This window comes from Sciurus carolinensis, chromosome 14 (assembly GCF_902686445.1).
Source record: "Sciurus carolinensis chromosome 14, mSciCar1.2, whole genome shotgun sequence".
NCBI classification, from domain to species: Eukaryota; Metazoa; Chordata; class Mammalia; order Rodentia; family Sciuridae; genus Sciurus; species Sciurus carolinensis.
Window position 1 is genome coordinate 64,291,071 of NC_062226.1, and position 16,315 is coordinate 64,307,385.

General features: G+C 36.9%; 1 protein-coding gene across 4 annotated transcripts in view; it reads right to left on the minus strand.

The window, feature by feature from the left end:
- The window catches only part of Pdcd1lg2 (programmed cell death 1 ligand 2), a 64,707-nt gene that overhangs the window by 32,558 nt on the left and 15,834 nt on the right, over positions 1-16,315 (minus strand). For 2 of the 4 annotated variants that reach the window (XM_047524998.1, XM_047524999.1), the window contains exon 2: positions 8,969-9,037. In XM_047524998.1, the coding sequence (XP_047380954.1) occupies positions 8,969-9,037 (69 nt within the window). Of the gene's footprint in view, positions 1-8,375; positions 8,478-8,968; positions 9,038-15,406; positions 15,512-16,315 lie in introns of those variants that run through there. The other 2 variants (XM_047525001.1, XM_047525000.1) reach the window with 2 other exon arrangements.

The following is a 16,315-nucleotide window of genomic DNA, read 5'->3' on the forward strand; positions in this document are numbered from 1 at the left end:
TTTGGTTGTTGATCCTATTGACTCTATTTAGCAAATTTATTTACCACACGATGCTTTCTTCTTAAGAGCAAGAAGACGTCTGTAACTTCCTCTGGAATTCCCCTTAGAATACAGGAGAACTTCCCTCTTTACTGCTTGAGTGTGTTTTCTTCTTGTTTTTCTCCTCTGCTTTGTACAGGGTGTGTGTTAGGGGTTACAGACATAATGTATGCCACCTTTCAGACAGGTGACATTTTTTGGCTAGTATTCACAAGAGAAAAGAGTAATGAATGAATTTAAATCATGTATATGAATACTTTGGAATAACAGGTTAATTGTTATTGGGTATAGCTTTGAGGCAAAGCGTCTAAGATAGGCAAAGCTTTAGGCTTGATTGTCTCATATAAGTGAGGGGATTAGGAAATGCAACACACTTGAAATCCTAAAATATTCTTACTTTTTATAAATTGCATAGGAAATCAAAACACTTTTGCGAACAATTCTGCGAACAGGCTTTTCTCAAGCTTGGCTGCATATCAGAATCACTAAGCAGAGGGCCTCCACCTCAGCTGAAACTGAAATCACTGGGAGGCTGTCTTGGTCACTTCAGTGTTTCTTTAATAGATACCTAAGACCATGTCTTTTATAGAAAGGCTCATGGTTCTGGTGACCTGAGAGTCCAAGCAGCTTGGCACCAGCATCCTGGCAAGAGCCTCCTGGCTCTATCACAACATGGAGGATAGCAGAAAGGGAACTGGCCACAGGCACAAGAGGCCCAGCACTCATGCACAGTGCCCAGGGTGGCTTCATTTTATAACAGCCCACTCTTGGGACACAGGCTTAGCACATTCATGAGGGGGAGCCCCCAGGACCTAACTACCTTCTTCTAGGTCCCACTTCAAGGTTCTACCACCTTAACATCGCCACACTGAGGACCAAACCTCCTGGACATGAACCTCTCAGGGTAAAACCGTATCCAAACCATAGTAGAGGCTTCTAAAAAATAATAATGCCCTGACCCCACTTTGGCTCCTTTAAAATTAAATCATTTCAGGGATGGGACCAGCATAATTTTTTAAGAACAATTTTCTTGGAAGTTTCTAATGTGCAGACAATACTGAGTATTAGTCCAATAAAATACATGTACTTGCAAACACTTTTTACCATCTTTCCAAAGTGTTGTCTTCAGTTTTACTTGGAAACTAGTTAGAAATAAAGTATCTCAGGGTTTCCCCAGATCTAGAGAATCAGGATTGGCATTTTAATAAGATTGTGGTGCTTCAAATGCACAGTAACATTTGGGAAGCAGCATTATAAAACTTGTCTGCATTTGGACTGTTACTACTAGGAATTGGAGTAATAATTAACATTTTTAAACATGTACAATGAGCCCGATGCTGAGCTGACCCTAAGGTCATCATCTCATTTGATCTGCCAACAATCCTGCAAAGTAGGAGTTACTATTCATATTTTAAAGATGAGGAAACTGAGGCTTAAAGCAGTGACACAATTCATTCACTGTCAAAGAATGATGGCTATGTAATTGGAATTCAAAATCATTTCTGTGTTCTCAGTGCTTCTAATGACTCTACAGATATGACTGTATTTCCTTTGCCATGTGGATGTCACACCCGCGAATGAGACAAATATACGTTTTAGCTTTATGTTAAAGAAAAGATATTTTTATTTCACGTTCCACACAGTTACTAAATTAAGCTTTGGTCTAGTATTGAACTTCTGAAGTTATCAAATGAGAAAATTGGTAAGTTTCCACAACTGTAAAATTAAGCAAGCAACACAGGTTTTCTCATTCACTTGGGGCTCTTAAGTAAATTAAAGGGCAAAGGATTTAGTGAAAGTATGAAAAATTCATATATGCAAGTCTCTTAGCCAGATTAAAGCAGCTAACTTGGATAATGCCATAGTCTTTTTGAAAATTCTGGGGGCAACTTTGCATTTTATCTGCAACCAGGCATCAATGAAAGTCAGCACCTGTCCCATCTCCAGGAAACATAAAACAAATCATTTGATTATTTCCCAAAATAGTTTCTTCTCCCAAGATAGCTTCCTCTTTGAGCTAATTATATATTTTTAATTTTCCACTTAACTTCAGAAGCTTAATTTTTTTCAGACTTCCTATACCATGTACTTGAAAGATGAGAGGAGCTTAGAGGGCTGCTTTACACAGCTATATTCTTCAGAAAATTCTGCAGTTTCTGGTTTAGGATAAAATCCTGCTCCATGTACCTGACTCATGCTCTGCTCCATGTATGAGCACAGTATGGAGAGACAGTAATTCTGCTCTCTTAGAAATCCTCTCCCCAGCCTGATTCTTCTCTTTTGAATTTGTCAGCAGTCAGTAGAAGTGGTGGAAGATAGGCCAAGTAGAACAACCCAGGGACTGGTCTCTGCCCCAGAGTAACCTCAGTTACCCATTGTCATGAATACTTCTGGTTTTCATCCACCTCTGGAGGATGAAGAGAGGGAAACATCAATGAGAGAAGGATGACTAGGCTTTTTTCCCTCCAAGACATGATAAAGTATAAAAATAAATATTATGCTTTAATATTTTCTGGGTTACAATATATTCTTGGGTTTTGCAACAAAAGTATAAGAATAAAATATCAACTATGAAGCTACCATAATCAAAGGAGGGTGCTATTGGCAAAAGGCTAGACACAAATCAATGGAGCAGAATAGATACTAGAAGTAGATCCACACAAATATGACCAAGTGATTTTTGACAAAGACTCAACAGCACTTTTATGCAGAAAGGATAGACTTTTCAACAAAGGCTGGAGCTACTGTATATCTACATGAAAAAATGAACATGTCTCAACCTATACCTCATACCCTATACTAACTCCAAATAGATGATAAGTTTGAATGTAAAATATACAAACATAAAATGTTTAGAAGAAAATCTTTTACATACTGGGATAGTCAGTGTACTTAGATATGACACCAAAGCATGAAACATAAAAGATAACATTAATAAATTCAAGTCTGTTAAAAGTAAAATATTTGCACTGCAAATACTCTGTTAAAAGAATGAAAAGAAAAGCCACAGACTGCTAGAAAGTATTTACAAAGCACATATCTGATAAAGGACTTATATCTGGAATATTGAGAGAACTTTCAAGACTTTTCCTGAAAATAACCCAAATAAAAATTGTCCAATGTTTTGAACACATAATTTACTAAAGAAAATACATGAATATATACAAAGCAAGTAATAAAGGGCCTAAGGGGAGAGACAGACTCTAATACAACAATAGTTGGGGACTTTAACATCCCACTTTCAGCAATGGACAGATTCTCCAGACAGAAAATCAACAAAAATATATAAAGAGTTAAGTTGTACCCTAAACCAAATGGATGTAACAGACATCTACAGAATTGTTAGCCAGGTGCAGTGATGCTTGCCTATAATCCCAGCAATTTAGGAGGCTGAGAGAGGAGGATGACTAGTTCAAGGCCAGCTTCAGTAACTGAGGCCTTAAGCAACTTAGTTGGACCCAAATTTCAAAACAAAAAGTGAAAAGGGCTGGGGATGTAACTCAGTGGTAAAGTGTCCCTGGGTCCAAACCCCAGTTCAAAAGAAAAGCAGCACACAAACAAACAAACAAGAAACTACAAATCAATATCTTTGATGAATATAGATACTAAAACCCTCAATAAAATATTAGCAAACCAAATTCAAGAGCACATTAAAAATATTATTCACTGTGATCAAGTGAGATTCATCCCAGGGATGCAAGAATGGTACAATATATGCAAATCAGTAAACATGAACGCCATATCAATGGAATAAAAGACAGAGGGACTTCCCAAATGATAAAGACATTCAATAAAATCCAACATCCCTTCATAATAAAAACTCTGAACAAATTGGGTGTATATATGCCTCAACACGGTAAAGGCCATTTATAATAAGTCAACAGTTAATTTATGTTGAACAGGGGTTAAGCTAAAATCTTTCTAAGATCTGGAAGAAGACAAAGATGATCACTTCCACCACTTTCATTCAACACAGTGCTGGAAGTCCTAGGTAGAATACTAAGGCAAGAGGAAGAAATAAAGGGCATCCAAATTGGAAAAGAAGAAGTCAAATCTTCACTGTTTGTAGACAGAAAACCCCTAAAACTCCACCCCAAAATGATTAGAAGTAAGAAATGGATTCAGCAAAGTTATAAGATATAAAATCAACATACAAAAATCAGTAGCATAGTTATATGCCAATCGTGAATTGTCTGAGATAAAAATCAAGAATACAATTCCATTTACAATAGCTACAAAAAAATCCCTAGAAAAAAATTTAACCAGAGGTAAAATACTTCTTCAATGAATATTATAAAACATTGATGAAAAAATTGAAGATACACAAAAAAGGGGGAAAGACATACAATGTTACAGAAGATTTGTTATTGTTAAATAGTCTATACTAGCCAAAGCAATTTACAGATTCAATGCAATTTATATCAAACCACCAATGACATTCTTTACACAACTAGAAAAAATAATTATAAAAGTTACATGGAGACACGGAAAAACCCCTAATAGCTGAAGTCATTTTTAGCAAAAAGAATGAAGCAGGAGACATTACACTACCTGACTTCAAATCTATTACAGATGTGTAATAATCAAAACAGCACAGCATTGACACATTAAAAACAGACCCACAGACGAATGGAACCGAATAGTGTGCCTAGAAGTATATTCACATATCTACAGCCAACTGATTTTTCACAAAGGTGCTAAGTCTTTTCAATAAATGTTTTTGGGAGAGTTGGGTATCCAGTTTAATCAGAAGAATGAAACAGTCCCCTATCTCTAATCAATCACAAAGATCATCTCACAATGAACTGAAGACTTAATTAAATGTAAGACCTTAAACTATGAAACTACTAGAAGAAAACAGGGGAAATGCTTTAGGACCTTGAAATGGTTGAAGATTTTTTGGACAAGATCCTCAAAACATAGGAAACGAGAGCAAAAATAGTCAAATGGGATTACATAAAACTAGAAAACTTCTGCACAGCAAAGGAAACTCTCAACAGAATGCAGATGCAACCTATATAATGGGGAGAATGTTTGCAATGTATACAGCTGACAAGGGGTTTATATCCAGAATATATAAGAAACTCCCAAAACTCAATAGCAAAAATCAAATAACCCAATTTTAAAAGTGGGCAGTTTACAATAAAAGTAAAATTTTTTAAAAAGTGGGCAGTAGATCGAAATAGACATTCCTCAAAAGAAGACGTACAAATGGCCAATAGGTACGTGAAAAATTACTCAACATCACTAATCATTGGAGAAATGCAAATCAAAACCACAGTGAGGTATGACTGATACCTCAACCAGTAAGAATGGCTAATATCCAGAAGACAAAATGTAGCAAGTGCTGGCAAGGATGTGGAAAGGGGCACCTCTTGCACACCACTGGTGGGAATGTAAATTAGCACAGCCATTACAGAAAACAGTATGGAGGTTGCTTTAAAAATTAAAAATAGAATAATCATATGATTCACAAGTTCCTCTATGAGTATATAATCCAAAAGAAATGAAATCACTATGTCAAAGAAAAATCTGTACTTCCATGTTCACTGCAGCACTATTTAAAGTAGCCAAGAAATGTAAACAACCTAAGTGTCTATCAGCTGATGAATGGATAAAGAAAATGCAGTACACATGCATGATAGAATGCTACTCAGTCATGAAAAGACGAAATCCTGACATTTTCAACAACATGGATGGAACTGGAAATCATTATGAGAAGTGAAATAAAGCATGCACAGGAGACCAGTGTCACATAATTTCACTCATATGTGGAATCTAAAAAAGTTGATTTCAAGGAGGCTGGGGAGATAGCTCAGTCAGTAGAGTGCTTGCCTTGTAAGCACAAGGCCCTGTGTTTGATCCCCAGCACCCCCCCAAAAAAAAGTTGATTTCACAGAAGTTAAGAGTAGAATGGTGGTTACCAGAGATCAAGGATAGCAGGGCAGGGGGAGGGATTTTGAAAAGTTGATCAATGAATCTAAGACTCAGCAGCCCCTGGGGTACCATTGCATGGTATGGTGTCTACAGGTAACAAGTGTGTACTATATGTTTCAAAAACTAGAAGAAAGGATTTTAGAAGTTTTCACCACTAAGAAATGATAAATATTTGAAAAACTAAATATGGTTAGCCTGATTTAAACATTATACAATGTATACATGTATCGAACATTACATGGTATCTCATTAATATGTACATCTTCTATGTTTTCATGTATCAGTAAAATTTTTTTTTAAAATTTGGAGGAGGGTTTCTCATTTGGCAAATGATGGAACTGTTCTGAATCTTGATTGTGATGGGGGTTTCTATGACTACACACATTTGTCAAAATTCATAGATAAATTTTATGTATGTAAACTTAAATATTTAAAATATGAAAATGTATTCTTAATATTTTACTTCAAATTGTATAGATAATTCAATAGAGCATGTTCAGAGCATACAAGTAAGAAAAGAGTTAATGATTAATAGTTTACAGGACTCATATTTCTGGTTAACTTCTGTCACTGTCTTTGGGAGGCACACTTTTTTTTTTCAAGCATTAATCCAGGAAAAAATTGAAATTACTGCAGTGTCCATCACTGGGAATTGGTTAAATGAATTACAGCATGTCTAATGAAATATATAGAGTCACTTAAAAAGCTCTCATATGCTTTCTAAAGATTTCTTTTTAAAATTATATTTTTACTATACAAATAATTCCTAAATGTAATTTTTTTTTGTTTTAAAGTTTTTAAAATGAGTAAACATAATGGATAAAATTATCCTTTCTACAGCATCCCAGACCTTTTTTCCCTTACTGGAAGTAAACACTCAAATTCTTTGATGTTTAGGTGTTTTTGTTTTCCTCTCTCCTCCTTTGAAATGCAAACTCTAATTAGAGAGATGTGAAATGACAAGGTTTAAAACCAACCCATGCAGGAGAAGGCATTCTAATTTAGGCATTTTATATTTTCTGAACTGAAATTATCTGCAACATGGAAAGCAGAGAAAAATTCTGAGTTTGTGGAAAAGCAAGAAAACAATGTTTTTAGTTTCTTTTTGGTTAATTTGTCAATTATCACCTGTATGCTTTTATTTTTTGAAATGTTCAGAATAAACTTTCGGTAGATGTCTATGTACAAAACTCTGTCTTCCATATTTGCTTACCACCATTGTTGTAACCCAGTAAAGTAGAAAGGGCAATAAATTTGTTGAAATCTTTCATGTAACACCTAACTCTGTAATTTTAAGTAAATTAAATAACTTTCTCAAGTCTTTATCTTCACCTGCTCAGTGGTTATCATGCAGATGAAATGACATATAATACGGGTAAATTGCCTTGCACAGTGTCAGGCAATTAGTAAATACAAACTCTATTTCCTATGCCCTTTAGTATTCCTAATGGAGAGCTAGTGCCTTCTCATTGCCTTGTGCTGTTTACCTTAAAAAGAAAAATCCTTTCTCTACAGAAAGATTCCGTGATGGATAAAAAAATGCATAGCTCAGTTTTTTTTTCCTAGGAGAAAAGGCCAAAACAAAAACAAAACAAGGGGGGCTGGGGTGGTGACTCAGTGGTAGAGCACTTGCCAGGCACATGTGAGACCCGGGTTCGAACCTCAGCACCATATATAAATCAAGAAATAAAGATCCTTCAACAATAACAAAAAATTAAAAAAAACAAAAAACAAACCAAACAAAAACAAAACAAAAAAATCCACTGGGCATTTAAACTACAAACCCACAGAGGTTGCACAATCCACAAGGTTTTCCCTGAAGTCCTCAGTCCTGTCAAGGGACAGGGAACTATAGTTTCAGACCCTTCTTTGACCTTTGATCTCCCTAATTACTTTATGGAAATCTGAAGCTCTTTAATACAAACGGGTGCTTGTACCTTTTGCATGTCTCTAAAATCCCAGCCAGATGGGATTCCTTGCAAAGGAAACATACAGTGCTTCTTTAGCTGGTACTGCTAGCACAGGGTAGGAGGAGAATATTTGGGTCTTCATTTGAGGAGTTTGCCAAATCTATGTCTCTAGTGCCAGACAAGGTTGGGCAGAACATAGCTGGGAAAAGAACAGTTCGGGGCCACCTGAACTGGGAGAGAAAGCTGCCACACGATTATCAAGTGCCAAAGGATTATTTGTCAACCAAGAACAGAATGTTAGGTGATTTCCCTGGGGTTAGGGCTGCTATTATTGAGGACTTTATCCCCTTTTTCTACCTCTGTCTTCCTCTCTAATCTCCTGCCATTTGCCTAAAGTCATGCTTTCCTGGTTCTTACTGTACACTCTAAGGGTCTGAAGTCCATTTGCCGGAAAAACAACTAATTCTTAAATGGTTCCTTTCCACTCACCCACATCCTTCAGCAGATGACCCATCTTCAAGTCCAAAGGCACAGCCTTCAGATGCATTGTTCACTGCAGCTTTAGGAAGACTCTGAATTTTCAATTCAAGTAGTCCACATTAAGGTAAGAATGACCAATGATTGCTATTGTTGCATTTTTAAAAGAGGAACTCATGAGAACGTATAATAATAGGTAGAATGTCTGTAAGAGACTCCAGCTGTTCTGGACATTGTCTACTCACTCTCCCTGCCAGAAGGGAAGGGGGAAGCCCCTTGGCATTTCACCTTTATAGGAACTCAACACCGCCCTCTTGTATCTGTTCAGATGCATGTGGTCTGAGTGGTCCTGCCTTCTTGTCATTATTCTTACATAATAGTGGGGGGTAGATGGATCAATATCCTCAGTCCCTATATCCATAAGACAGGGATGTTGGAATATACAAGCCACCCTGAACACCATTCTTTTTCTTGAAACAGCCAGTAATCACACTTCCTCTCAAAGGAATCCCTCAGTCTGAGGACCACATGCTAATTATTGGCCTGAGTGAGGGGCCGCTACCTGCTCCCCTCCAGGACCCCTCCCTCCCATTGTCTTTTCTTACCTGCTGCCTGATGAAGCTGCAATCCTAGGCTCAATGCTAGCAGGAGGAGGAACATGTTCTGTATTTGATCTGAAATAGACAATTGAAAGTCTCAGAGCCTAGCGTGGCTTTTCTGGGTCTCATGACTTGTTGATTTGCTCACTCCTGAGAATAGGGTAATGACTCGTAAACAAATATTTTGGGGGAAGGCATAAATGGCAGAGGAGTGGAGCTGGGAAGAGAAGTTGTAGGTTGAATGCCTAGAGGATAGGGGATGTAGCATAGAAGGAAGTGAAACATTCTTTCTCAGTCCAAACAAGAAGCTATTCTTCCTTTTCTAATTAATTTTTCTGAAGCTGAACCAGTTCTCATGAGTTCCCCATACTGGTGGTTATCTGCATCTCTTTGTATCTGCGATGTTTCTAAAATATTTTTTTCTCCTATATCAGGTCCTCAAATATCAGATGTATTTGTCAAATGGATAATGCAGGAGTCCATCCACCCCACTCCAAGGTCAGATCCCTGTTGCTGAGCCTGTGCCCCCTTGCACCCTGAGGTCAGACGCCAGCGCTGAGCCCTCCAGCCTGCCCCCACACTGAGGACAGAGCCAGTAGCTGAGCCTGCCCGCCTGCCCCCCTACTGCTGAGGGACATGGCAATTGCCTCTGTGCTGACTCAGCGCACCCTCGCTGGGCTCCCCAGCTTCTTTGGAGGCTGGTGCAGGCATTTTGAATTATTCCTGAGGGCGTAGTCATCATCATTGGAAGGGCGGCTTCCTTCCTGAGACACCTACAGGAGACTGGTGGCCCTCTGACAGGTACCTCTATTACATCCTACACCCTTCACCATTCTCTTGTTCACAACTAGAAATACTGTAAATAGTAATCAAACTGATCCTGTTCATTACAATAATGTTAAAGTCTTTATAGAGGCTATCTGGTTCAGGGCTACATTTTCTCTGTAATGGGTGCTATTGTTATGGATCTCCCCTTCCAAGGGGAGGTAGTGGAAAACTGCAGGGTCATAATAAGCCTGCAAGGGGGAACTTCAGTATCTCTGATCTTCACTGCTAGAGGGGAATATACAAAAACAATATGAAAAAACAGGGGAAGAAAGTGTTGCTAACAAACCAAGATGCTATTGTGATAGAATCCAATGACAGCATGGCAGTAGAAATGACAGAAAAAGAGTTTAGAATCTGCATACTTAAAGTGATTCATGAAGCAAAAGATGAGATAAGAGAGCAAAAGCAGGCAATGCATGACCATTCCAGTAAACAGTTAAAAGAGCAAATGCAGGAAGCAAAAGAACACTTCAATAAAGAGATAGAGATTCTGAAAAAAACCAAACAGGGATACTTGAAATGAAATAAACAATAAACCAAATTAAAAACTCAATAGAAAGCATCACCAACAGAATAGATCTCGTGGAAGACAGAATCTCAGACAATGAAGACAAAATATTTAATCTTGAAAATAAAGTTGAACAAACTGAGAAGATGTAAAGAAGTCATGAACGGAACCTCCAAGAATTATGGGACATCATGAAAAGACTGAATTTAAGAATTATTGGAAAAAAAAAAAAAGAAAAAAAAAAAAAAAAGAAAAAAAAAAATAAATAAAAAAAAAAAAAAAAAAAAAAAAAAGAATTATTGGGATTGAGGTAGGCACAGAGAAACAAACCAAAGGCATGAACAACCTGTTCGACGAAATAATATCAGAAAACTTCCCAAACCTGAAAAATGAAATGGAAAATGAAATACAAGAGACTTACAGAATACCAGGTGCACAAAATTACAACAGATCCACACCAAGACACATTATAATGAAAATACCTCACATACAAAACAAAGATAGGATTTTAAAGGCTATGAGAGAAAAGTGTCAGTTTACATGTAAGGGGAAACCAATATGGATATCAGCAGATTTCTCAGCTCATACTCTAAAAGCAAGAAGGGCCTGAAACAATATATTTGAAGCTCTGAGCGAACACGGATGCCAACCAAGAATCCTATATCCAGCAAAACTAACCTTCAAAACTAATCTTTCCATGATAAACAAAAGTTAAAAGAATTTACAAATAGAAAGCCTGCCCTACAGAACATTCTTAGCAAAATATTTCATGAGGAGGAAGTGAAAAGCAACAATACAAGTCAGCAAAGGGAGGAACTACCCTAAAGGAAAAACCAATCAAAGGAGAAACCAAGTCAAGTAAAAAACCAAAAAAAAAAAAAAAAAAAAAAAAAAAAGCCAAAATGACTAGGAATACAAATCATCTGATAATAATAACCCTGAATGTCAATGACTAAAATCAATAATCAAAAGACATAGTCTGGCAGATTGTATTAAAAAGAAAGACCCAACAATATGCTGCCTTCAAGAGACTCATCTCATAGAAAAAGACATCCACAGACTAAAGGTGAAATGATTGGGGAAAATCATACCATGCACATGGACCTAGTGAGAAAGAAGTGGTCTCCATCCTCATATCAAAACTAAGTTAGTCAGAAGAGATGAAGAAGGACATTTCATACTGCTTAAGGGAAGCATAAAACAGCAAGATATAATAATTTTAAATATTTATGCCCCAAACAATGGAGCACCCATGTATATCAAACAAACCCTCCACCTCCTGTGCTTCCACTCTTGGTCCCAGGCTTTCTCCCTCTAAAGAATGGCCTTGGTTGACAGGAAAAGGGACAGGGTACACCACAGTCAGTTATTTTATCCTCAAAGGGACTTTCAAACTTTTATTAGCAAGGGATTATTTCTCAAGGGAAATCTGTTGGAGCCATACATCTGAGGTAATAATGGCAGAGATACTGAGTGTGATGGAAAGTCAGCTGAGCATTTGGACCAGGAGAATGGCATGACCTCATTTACATTTCTAAAAGAGGGCTCAGCTTTGCCTAGGTAATAGATTTGTTGGGAGGAGAGTCAGTTGGCAACATCAGAAACAGGAAGATCAGTTAGGAATGTCTTTGCATAAATGGTAATAGGTTGGATTAGGGTGGTGGGGCTGGTGGAGATGAGAAGTGGTCTTGTAGGTCATTTATGCATTTTTCTTTATCTTTTAAATTTATTTAAAAAATTTCAACAGATTTATGGAAGTATGGATAACATATAAAAGAAAGCAATCTCTTAAAAAAAAGAAAGTAATCTCTGTGTGTGTATGTGTGTTTAAAAAAAGATTTTTTAAAGTGTACAATACAATTCAGTGGTTTTCAGTATATTCACAGAGTTGGGCAACCGATACCACTATCTACTTTTGGAACATTTCAATTACCCCCAAAAGGAACCATACCATTAAAAGAAACTCCCCATTTCCCTGTCCACAGTCTCTGACTATCTACTAATCTGCTTTCTGCCTCTATCATTGCTTATCAAAGCTCATCTGTGTTGTAACAGGTCAATACTTCTTTCCTTTTTTATCACTGAATAATATTCGATTATATAATTTAGCACATTCTGTTTGACCATTCATCTGTTGATTGACATTTGAGTTTTTTCCACTAGTTGGCTATTTTGAATAATGCTTCTATGAATATTCATGTACAAGGTTTCATGTATATATATATGCTATATGCTTCCAATTCCATATATCTATGGAATTACTGGCTTGAATCATAACTCTATGTTTAAGTTTTTGAGGAACTGCCAAACTCTTTATCAAACATATGATTTGCAAATATATTCTTCCATTCTGTAGATTGTCTTTGAAACTTTTCGATAGCATTCTTCCAAGCACAAATGTTTTAATTTAATTTAAATTTAACTTTGAAGTACAAATGAATTTAATTTTGATGAAGTCCAAATTATCTACTTTTTTTCCTTTATTGTTTGTGCTTTTGGTGTCATATGAAGAAAACCATTGCCTGGTCTGAGGTTATAAAGATTTATATCTGTTTTCTCCTAAGAGATAAATATGTTCTAGCTCTTATACTTAGGTCTCTGATTCATTTTTAATTAATTTTTGCATATGATATGATGTAAGGCTCTAAACTCATTCTTTGGCACACAGACATCCAGTTATCCCTAAATAATTTGTTGAAAAAACTATCCTGTCTCTAACTTGGCACCCTTGCAAAAAATTGCTTGACCAGAGATGTGTGGGTTTATTTCTGGACTTCCAATTCTATTTCACTGAACTTTGTATCTCTATTTCTCCTATGTGAGTTCCCTGAGTAGTGATTACTATAGCTTTGTGGTAAGTTTTGAAATAAGGAAGTATGAGTGCTTCAACTTTGTTCTTCTTTTTCAAGCTTTTTTTTTTTCTCCCCGTATTCTGGCTCCCTTAAGTTTTCATATGAGTTTTAGAATGGGCTTGTTTATTTTGGAAAAAAAGAAGTTGAAAATTTGATAGGAATTGTATTGAATCTGTAGATCTGTCACAGGAGAAGAGGTGTCTCTAGAGAAGGGTCCGAGGAGTTCCCAGAGGAGAGGGGGAACTCAACTCAGAAACATCAGGGTTCTTGGAATACATGATGGAAAAGAATTTCAGCACGAGCCATACAAAGGCATAGACAGAAGTTTATTTAGGATGAAGATACACTTTCAAGGGAGAATGCAGTTTGTCTTGAGAGCAAGATGCAACTCTGACTTGGGCTGGATGTCCAATATTTACAGAAGGGCTATATCAGGGGCTGGAATGGAGGTGGATCCAGGATGGAACTGCACAGTTTTGTGCCAGTTTACTCTGCCCTTACCTATTTCCCTAATTTTTCAAGGACATGGGCCAAGGGCATGTGTTGCTCAAGATTTACAACTCTGCTTTCTACATGTCAGTGGCTTATGGGTGTTTCCTTTATGATTCAGTATTTTCTCTTTATTTAGAATAAATAAATTATTTAGAATAAATAAATCTCAGATCCATTTGGGGAATATAGGTATCTTAATAATACTAAGTCTTCTAAGTCATGAAGATAGCATTTTCATTTACTTAGATCTTCTATATTTTGAAAGAAGATCTAAATAGAATTGTCAACAGTTTGGATATGTAGTTTAAGAAAAATAAAGAAATACAGGAAAATTCCTAGGTTTGGGGCTTGAGTAGTTAGGGTAGTGGAGGTGCTTTATGATAATGTAGAGGCCTGAAGGAAAAACAGGCTAAGAAGAAAAAACTACAAATTGTGTTTCATGTTTATATGATTCGAAATGCCTATTAGACTGGCAAGTGGAGGTGTTTAGGAGGCAATTGGATAAAAGGTCCAAAGTTTAAGGAAGAGTCATCAATATGTAAGTGTTATTTAAAGCCATGAGCTGCATAGCGTTGCCTATGGAGAAATAGGAAAGATAAAGTGAACAATAACTGACATGTGGGGCATTCCAACATTTATAGATCTTGGTGAAGAAAGGGCACCAATCACCTGCCTTAATCACCCCAGGGCCAGAAAACTAGAAACAGCTCCTATGGCCCAGAGTCTGCAGAAATTATTCATATTAGCTAGTCCTGAATCTACTCTCCTTGCCTCAGCTGTTCCTTCCTATGGAAACCACAGTACAGGTGCCTGCCCATGTGTCCTACTTCCCTCCCTCTGCCCCGTGACTGACCTTGGTGCTTGCCTATGTAGCCCCTGCACTTGCATCCTTTTCTTTTGGGATCTTGAGTATAACAAACTATTTTTCCAATGACTGAGGTTTGGCCACATGGACTTAAATTTCTCAAATAACAAATTGCTTAAATAGTTTTTCAGGAAAAGTCTTCAGAATCCATTCAAGGATGATTTGAAATCAGCAGTTCAAGAACGGACGTGTGCAGAAGCAGCTAGCTCCTCTGGTCAATGACCTTTTGACATCAAAGGCTCCAAATTCCCTGCACAGCACATAACTCCCTCAGGAAAGAAACATGCCCCTGCTGAGGCACGATGACCATCTTTGCCTGCGCAGAGGAACCTGAAACTCCTCCTCTTCTTCTTCTTCTTCTTTTTTTTTCCATTCTAACTATATTTATTGTGCACCTAATATGCCAGGTATTGTTCTGGGTACTGAGGATACAGTGATGATTAGGACAAATTCTTGCCGTCAAGATTCCCACCTAAGGCACTAAGACATATTAAAATGTACAGTAATTAAACCAGTGTAGTTATGGTACAAGAATAGAGCAATAATACAAATTAAAAATAGGAAAAAAAAACAACACCATGGCTTACATAACAAGTGAGTATGCATCAAAGAGAGTACCGCACACTGGCTTCAGGACTAGTTGAATAATTTAGAGCGAGCCTATTTCAGCCCTCCCATTCCCACCTACATGCATCAACTGTGAGTAGTCTCTCCTCCCTGCTTGTGAGTAGTCCTTAGATACTTAAACTGGAGGAGACAGATATGGCACCATATTCATGACAAGATGCTCTGAAATTCCTAATTTCAGATGGATGTGGCTGGTGAAGATGCCCCCAGTTTTGGGTGACTTTTACTAATGAGAAAAATTATTAGGATTAAGCGGTTTCTTGAGGAATTACCTGGAAAGCTGTAGGCTCCACAGTGCTTCTCTTCCTTCCCTGTCCCAACACTTGGAAACACCTCTCATTCAGATGGCCTTTCAAATATGAGAAGCAGGCATGGGTCTACAAAATTGAATATTGGAGAGAAAAAAAAGTACAGCCGTTTTGATTCCAGGTGGGATAAAGTTCAAAATGTAAAAAAATGAAAACAAAGAACAAGAGAATATAGGCGATTGATTTTTGATACTGGGGATTGAACCCAGGGTGTTCTACCATGCAGCTTTACCACCACCCCTTTTTACTTTTCATTTTGAGACAGGGTCTCGTTAAGTTGCTGAGGTTGGCCTTGAACTTGTGATCTTCCTGCCTTAGCCTCCTGAGTCACTGGGTTTGTGCCTGGTGAGGTGATTCTATCTTAGATAGAACAAAAGGTTCATAAATTACACAATTTACAAATTAATAAGAAAAACATGACTAAACTTATGGAAGTGGACAAAAAGCTAATTCCAGAAATAACAAAGGGTAGTTAACATCTAAAAGTTTAGCATCACTGGTAGATCAAAGAAAATGCCAATTAAACTTAACCTATTAAATACCATTTGAAAACATCAAGTTGACAAAATAAATAAATAAATAAATAAATAAAGCCTGGTGTCGACACAAAGCTTGTGCACTGTTATTGTGGATGAGGTCAAGTGACCTCTTATGGTTGGTAAATGAATAAAATGCTAAAAATAAATTTTATTTAAAAAGCAATTTTAAAGTAAACATCAATGGTTTTAAAATATTTAAATACTTTTATCCCTTAATAAATATAGAATAAAGAAAAAGTTTTAAAAAATGCTTCCAGCAATTCATTCTAAAAAAATCATCAGAAATACACTCATGTTTAACCAGTTATTTACTATATTACTTAGGGACAGCATT